This window comes from Rhinopithecus bieti, unplaced genomic scaffold (assembly GCF_001698545.2).
Source record: "Rhinopithecus bieti isolate Rb0 unplaced genomic scaffold, ASM169854v2 scaffold_16773, whole genome shotgun sequence".
In the NCBI taxonomy this organism is placed as follows: domain Eukaryota; kingdom Metazoa; phylum Chordata; class Mammalia; order Primates; family Cercopithecidae; genus Rhinopithecus; species Rhinopithecus bieti.
In genome coordinates, this window is record NW_016808848.1 from 2,038,133 (window position 1) to 2,046,324 (window position 8,192).

Here is an 8,192-nt window from a genome sequence, read left to right on the forward strand (position 1 = left end):
AAAAAAAAAAAAAAAAAAAAAAAAAAAAAAAAAAAAAACCACCAACAACAGGATACCATTAAGAAAAGGAATATTTAGAAAATAGAACTTTTGGAAACTGAAATTGAAAATATGAAAACAGAAATGAGAACTTCTACGGAAGAATCAGAAGGCAGAATTGAAAATTCTCAGAAATTAGAGCAAAAGGCAAAAGATGAAAATACAGTAATGTAAGCAAATTAGAGGACCAGTCTAAGAGGTCCATCATCCACATAATAAGCTAGAGAGAGAACAGAGAAAGTGAAGGAGAGGGATCAGGCAACAAAATTATCCAAAGCATTTCCCCAGAACTCATGAGCATAAAGTTACAAATTGAAAGAATCCACTGAATTCCCAGCACAGTAGATCAAAACACACTCACACCAAGACACCATCATTGTGAAAGTTCAGCACATGGAGGGAGAAATTCCAGAATGGCAAAAACCAAAGCAACAAACATGTCAAAATCAAGGAATCTGGAATTTGAATACCAGACTTCTCAAAAGCAACGCTGGAAGCTAAGGCAATGAGCATGACCTTCAGAATTCTGAGAGAAAATTACAGTCCACCAAATTCCTTACCTAGTCAAACTTTTAACCCAGTGTGTGGTTACAGTAGTCATTTTTAGATATCAAAGCCATCACAAATTTATTTCCCGGAAGCTACTTGATAATGCCACACCAAAATGGAGTAAGCCAAGGAAAAAAGATGTGGGATCCAGGAAACAGGAGAGCCAGCAAAGGAGAAAAACCAAGGGGATGAATAAATGCCCAGAATGGCAGTGGAATGAGATCGTAGGCAAACCAGGCAGTCAGTCCAGATGTGAGCAGGTGAGAAAGTTCTAGATGAGCTTTCTTCAGGAATGGTGAAGTTGATACAATACATGATATATCTTCACTTCTTGAGAGGAGAGTTAGGTAATGGGTAGGTGTTTGTGCATTGAATTAGTTATGAGTACATAGAATACGTAGGTGGAAAAACCCAAGGTATTTATCACTCCAGAGAAGACAAAATGTGCAGAAAAGAAAAATTAACACATGTAGTTCACCTCTGAATATTTTAACATCATTACAACAATAGAAGTTTTTCTGTATAGCCATATTTGGAGGATGGGGTGATGGGAAGATGGGAAAAAAATGGGGTTGGGTGTGTGTGTGCATGATGTTGACAGGAGGAAAGAGGGTCAAATCTTCATTCTCCATAGGAAAAATTATACTGAAACAGAAAATTGAAAGGTAGCGATACAATCATGCCATTTAGCTCTCTAGTGTTAATCAACTGAAAGAGTTAAGGAGAAGGAAATTGGTGACACATAGGAGAAGTGACTGATATCTTCATAATAAACATTTAAAAACTTTAAGTCTTTATATGCATGCATAATTTTGATACAAATTAGCAATTGCTACTGTTATTTTGTTGCACTTTATGCATGTACGCACACGTTTTCTGAGTGGTTTGGGTCAGGTGTTCGGCTGGAGCTTCGGAATACAGAACAGATGAGACCAAGCATTACTTTATCCTGTGCAAACTTTCTCTAAAACACTGAAAAGTAAATCTCCAACACATGGCATAAAAATGATGGGCCATACTTCACATTTATGTTGGGGTACAGTGTTGTAGTTTAATTTTTAGTTAGTGAGATGGTTTTAAAATCAACCAAAATTATTACTCATAGTACTATGCTCAGCACATGATATCTGCTGTCATTACAGTCTCACACATTCCCTAAGAAGTAGATATTATCGTGAGTCTCAGAAGGGGCAAGTAAATTGCCTAAAATCTTACAGCAATTGGATAGAAGAGCTGGGATTTGGATTTGGTTCTACTTTATTCCACATCCATACCCCAGATTGTGATTGATTGAAACAGTTTTTCAGTTAATCTGATATTTGCAGTAAACAAGATCGAGTGTACATTTTTGAGGAAGGTAAAGCTAATATAAAGACCATCTTCAGAGAGCCTTGGCATAGGGAGGTGTCATTTCTTTGAAAAATATATAAGTAAGAAAAACTCAATAGCATAGGGTATTGAGTTTCCCCTGTGAGGGAAATTTCAGCTGAGTGAGTGTGCAAATTCACCAGCAGATTCTACATGTAGGTAAATTAGAATTCATTCAGCATTTACCAAGAACCCCCTGAATCATGCTCTGAGAGCTTCAAAAATGAATAGGACACCAACATCTATGTGCATCTGTTGCACTGTTGATGTATATGAAATGTTAAATTCTGCTTTGGCTTGAGACCTGACCTCATATGATTAGAATGACTGTGTATTTACCTACCCATCTTTTATTCGTGTTTTGGGCCATGGTAGCTTAATATTTAGAAGGCTGGATATATTCTTTATAATGAAATTTCATAAACTTAGGATACATGCTTCTAGACCAGCCTCTCCCAGATGAGTTCTGCAGTGCACTGGTCCTCCAAAATGTGTGTTAAATCAAGAGGTGACTGTTCATGTATATCTGGAGAATCCTGGATGTACTAATATCCTCCTTTTGGAGATTTGCAATTCACATCAGCATATTAGAACCTCTGAGATGGCTTTGAATTAAAGAACCATATTTTAACAGAGTTGATACAATATTTTTTAACATGGATTCATTGTAGTTTTTTATGGAACACAGTTTGGGAAACACTGGACCCCAGGTTGTTTCCTTTTGCAGAAAACTCATCTATTGTGACCTTTAGGCCCCATTGACTCTGAATTGCTGTGATTTTGTGGTTTGATAATCAGTTTCATGTCACTTTCTTGAAAAGTGCTAGAAGAGTAGATTTTTAACTATGTGAGGTAATATGCATGCTAATTAGCTTGATGTAGCCATTTCACAATGTGTATATATTTTAAAACATTTTGTTGACATGATAAATATCTACAATTTTATTTGTCAATTTAAAAGATTAAAAAATTTAAAAGATTTTATTGTGACTATCATATTTGAAATGTAGTTTGGTCCTGGTAGAGTGGGAGCAGAAATAAAATAGATGGTTTGGAAATACATAACCCAGCATTATAAATAATTTCTAATAAATTGTTCCAGACATTCTATATATTTATATGTATCTGTTTATAGATGTATGCATATGTAGAAATGTGTGTGTGTATATATATATGTTGTGTGTGTGCAGGTGTGTCAGAGATACATATATACTATATATGCACAATCCTGAAATATTGCATAGTAATATATTTTATTAAGGAAAGGAGGCTATTTATTTTGTTGTATTATTTTTTTCTTTTTTTCCAAAGGACATTGCCCAGAAGGAGATCATTTAGATTGTTTCCAGTTTCTTTTTGCAGTGAGTATCCTTACACATAGACTCTTTGTATCCTGACTGGATAATTATATGTCTATTATAAGTTCCTAGAATTCCAAGTCCAAAAGTATATGCATTCTAAATTTTAATAGATATTTATTACCTACCTTAGGCAACTAATAAGACTGCAAGTTTCCCACTGCCATTGCTAGCAATGCTAGTTCAACATCAAAAAGTTCAGTATCATTGAACTAAAGTCTTAGCTGATGTTGTTTTCCTATATGAGAAGCACGTTAGTTGTTATCTCAAACAAGTACTATTGTCATATATATATATATTCTGCATTTCTTATTTATTTAATAGAATTGTAAGTCAGTTGGGAATTAGGAATGAAGGGGTCTGTGTGCTCTTGAGTTACCATCCATCTGTGATTATTATATGCGAAATGAATGACAGAATTTAAAGCTTTATTTTTATTATTTGACATGATATACAAATTTTTTGTTTGTAAAATAGTTCAAGCATTATTTATTTTGTATGAAAGTATTTGTTTCTATGAAATTCTGCATTAATAGGTCTGCCATAGAAATAAAATTGTGGTAAATTTTGTGGAAAAATTGCAGAGATAACAAACGAGCATGAAGATATGTTTGAAATTTCCACATTTTCGTATGAAATTTTAGTTTTACTGTCTTGTACTGTAAAAGACTTTCAGTCTGCTGTGGAAGAATATCAGTAACATAATTGATTCTTTTTTTTTTTTTGCCTAAAGGAGGAAGACAGTGGTCCTATAGTGCCCTTGGATGAGAAAAGAAAACTTTTGAGCTGCATCTTCAGTTTATCCTCAAAGCCTGCGTTGTCTTCATCTAATCCAGCTTTGATGGACGTCTGTGATGGTTGCCTGTACACTTGCTGAAATGAAATATTAGAAATGGCTGTATATTCCAAAGAAACCCTATATTATATATCCACGTTACTGCTGCTATACTGTTTATTGCTTATGTGTAGAGAGAATGAAACTAGTTTCCAGAGTTGTTATTAATCTGAATATATATCGTGTTAATATTGAGAAAGGAAAAATACATTCCCAGTGTTAGTAGTTCTTCATTTCCTGTCTCCAACAGAAAATTAACTCATTTTAAAACTAGTATAATTCTTGATAATAAATTAAGAGTTTTGATTAAGAACAGCAGAGAGCTTCAAAATGCAAAGTGAATGATTAGTAAAATTATATCTCATTTTATTTTTTCAGCACCCATACCACAATTAACGTTAGGCTGGATTGCCATGGGAAACATTTTTTTGGTGTTAATGCAGCAACATAATACTCACTTTATGTATTACTACATAGTTAAAGGATTTAACTGAATGTATGAATCAAATTATATTTATTTGACCTATTCGAAGCTGTGGTTTATAGGAATTTGAGAAAGGTATAAGAAATAGGATAAAAGAAGGTCACCACCATGTACCAGGAATAGCTTTACTTTCCATAAATAGAAATATAAATTTAATGGTATCATATATTACTTTAGTGTTGTATACTTTGTAAGACTTAAAAATATTTTCTTCTATTGATTCCACTTCTTTGGTATGTTAAGACGTTTCTTTAAAGATGACCAACAATATCCTTATTTTAGGTGCTACTAGCAAATGTAAGCATATACTTAGTTGCAGTTAGATGTGACAGAATGAGATGATTTATGTAAAGTAGTAGAGTGCCTGGCACAAAGCAAACAATAAATGTTATTGTTGTTATAATTGTAAAATGAATGACTTCAAAAACATAGTACTAGTTTAGAGGGATTTTGTGATGAAGAATATCTAAGTTATAGAAATAGAAGACAGGTGGAATAAGTATATGTTCAGAGTTTTTAGATATGTTGAGTAGAGATGGTAATAATGGAAGCATTAATTACAAATGAAAATCACACCAGATATCCCTGAAATGGAAGCAAAGAAGGTTCATCGTCTAGTCTTGGGCAGCAAGAGAAAGGACTAAGGCTATGGCAGTGTGAGGAAAAGTCGGGGCTTGGTAAGGGTTGAGATCTGTTGGTAGCCCTGGATCACATGGGGGCAGCACCAGGCAATGCCTCTGAAAGCAAAGCGAGGTCCTGGACTTCCCTTGTGTATAACAGTTCCTAGTGTCCGACAATGAGGAAATGGCGAAGCATGGTTACAAAACTGTGACAAAAATTTTTACATCTGGCACTGTTACCACTCACTTGCCAAACATTGGCTGCACCGGTGTAGCCTTATTTGTAATTAACATCAAAAGACTAGATCTGAAGCCTTCCGTGAATGAGAGGCCATTCATAGGGCATTTCTGAAACAAAACACTGTACAGGTATCAGCCTCTCCACTCCTGATCGGGTTGGTGCTGAACAGTCAGGGATTGTTCTTGGACTAGCCTTCTGATGCTTCTTGCAGTCTCCTTTCATCTTTCCCTGAAATACACAAAATAAACAAATATAATAACAAATAGTAATTAAATGAATTTCAGGATAACGTCTAGTTCGGATTTCACCCTTCACAGGTGTGTGTGTGTGTGTGTGTGTGTGTGTGTGTTTGTGTCTGTGTATTGAAGCAATTTGAATTTATTTACTGTATGTTTTCTGAGTAAAAGACTGAAATTAACTACTTGGTTCAGATCATGGTGTCCATTGGTGAGACTGTTTGGAGGCTTAATATTGTTTTATGGAAAATCCTTTAATTCCACAGTTACCTCAGATTCAGAATATGAATACTGTTTATAAAATGCTTTTGCAGGAATGAATTTGAAATGTAGTTTGTCAGTAAACAAAAGTACAACAACTAATCTCAAATCTGTTTTGATGGTGTGATAGGAAAGAAAAGTAAAACCTATGTGATGGACCCTGTAACCGGGGAAGGAATCTCCCAAAGAAAAAGTAGGGGAGAATTAATGACAAACGCCATAGATCTTGAAATTTAATTTAGGGTATGTTTTGTTTACGAAACAATTTAATAAGGCAACAAACTGAAATGATTTTTCCTGTAGCCTATACACATGTAAGTGCCTCTGATTCATGGTAACTAATGTACCTGATGGTGTGTAAAGTAATAGTGTTGTCAGAAGGTTTGCAATTAAGATAATTTGAGTTTACTCTTTTTTTGTTTGTCAGTTTAGCTAAAGGCTTATCAATTTTATTGACATTTTCGAGGAACCAAAGTGGATTTTGGGGTTTTCTCTATTGTGTTTCTATTCTCTATGTCATCAGTCTCTGCTCTAATCTTATTATTTTCTAACTTCTGCTTGCTTTGTACTTAGTTTGTGTCTTTTCCAGTATCTTAAGGGGGAAGGTTAGGTTATTGATTTGAATTCTTTTTTGAATAAAGGCATTAACAGTTATAAATTTTCCTCTGAGCATTGCTTTAGCTGCATCCAATAAGTTTTGGTGTGCTATGTTTTGTTTTCATTCATCTCAAGGTCTTAGAAAATACTTTGCCTTTTAATTTCTTTGTGATGCAATAGTTACTTGGGAGTGCATTGTTTGATTTCCACATATTTATGAATTCCCAAATTTGTTGTTGACTTACTTTTTTTTCTGTTGTTGTCAGAAAACATACTTTGTATGATCTCAGTCTTAAATTTATTGAGGTTTGCTTTCTGGCTTAGCATATGGTTTATCCTGCAGAATATTCCATGTGTACTTAAGAGTATCTATTGTACTGTTGTTGGATGATGTGTTCTGTAGATGGCTGTTAGGTCTATAGTATTGGCCTGTTGTGTTGTTCAAGTCTTCTATTTCCTTGTTGATCTGCCTATTTCTGTCTATTATGAAAGCAGCTTATTGGATTTTCTGACTGTTGTTGAATTATCTCTTCCTTCAATTCTGTCAGTTTTTTTCTACATTCATTTTGGGACACTTGTCCTTCTTTATCTCTAGTAACATTTTTAAATTTTAGTATATACCTTGTCAGATGTTAATATAGCTACTCCAGCTTTCTTATAGTTGCTGTTTGTATGATGTATCCTTTTTCATCTTTTCACTTTCAACTGATTTATATTTTTGAATCTAAAATGTGTCTCTTGTAGACAGCTGGATCTTGTTTTTGTGTTTTTGAAATCCAGTCTGACAGTCTCTCTGCCTTTTAATTGGATTATTTAACCCATTTGCATTTAACGTTATTGTTGATATAGTTGGATTTGTGTCTGCCATTTTACTTTTTTTCCCTACATGTCTTGTGTCTTTTTGTTGTTGTTTGTCTGTTCCTCCTCTAATTTTTTTTTTTAGTTAAGTGAATATTTTCTAGTATAATATTTCAATTTCTTTAATGATTTTTTCACTTTTTTGAGTTTATTTTCTCAGTGGTTGCTAAAGGGCACATAATATACTTGTTAATTTATCAGAATCTACTTCGGATTTATAATATATTACAGTGAGTTATTTAGTTACTACTAAATAGCTGTGAACTCTCTTCTCCCTTTTTGTGCTATTATTGTTATACATATTACATGTATATATGCTGTAAGCCCAACAATACTTGTAAAATTTTTATTTTATATACTTGTATGTATATTAAAGAAGCAAAGAAAGGAGAACAAATTATATTTATGGTCTTCTAGTAAGCTTTTAATTTACCATTTCTGGTTATATTCATTTTGTCTTGTAAATTTGAGTTACCACCTCGTGTCATTTCTTACTCCACTACTTCTTTGTTCTTATTTACCTCCTTGTGTTGTCATTGTCAAATACGTCACATTTGTATATGTTCTGGCTCTAAAGTGCTGTTACATGATATTTTATACAGTTGCTCTTTGAATAAGAGAAGGAAGAAATATGCATTTATACTGTCTTTTATAATTACATAATTACATTTACCAGTGCCCTTTGTTTTTATGGGATGGATTCAAATTATATCTGGGGTCACTTCGTTCCAGGCAGAAGTCCTTTT

At 33.7% G+C, this 8,192-nt stretch overlaps 1 protein-coding gene across 2 annotated transcripts in view; it reads left to right on the top strand.

Moving 5' to 3' along the window:
* The window catches only part of CA8 (carbonic anhydrase 8 (inactive)), a 98,903-nt gene extending 92,258 nt beyond the window's left edge, over nucleotides 1-6,645 (top strand). For both annotated transcript variants that reach the window (XR_001888287.1, XM_017887605.1), the window contains 2 exons: nucleotides 3,268-3,317; nucleotides 4,048-6,645. Coding sequence is in view for 1 of the 2 variants with exons in the window: in XM_017887605.1 (XP_017743094.1) it covers nucleotides 3,268-3,294 (27 nt within the window). In the remaining variant the exon portion in view is untranslated. The remainder of the gene's footprint in view (nucleotides 1-3,267; nucleotides 3,318-4,047) is intronic.
* Nucleotides 6,646-8,192: the final 1,547 nt, after the last annotated feature.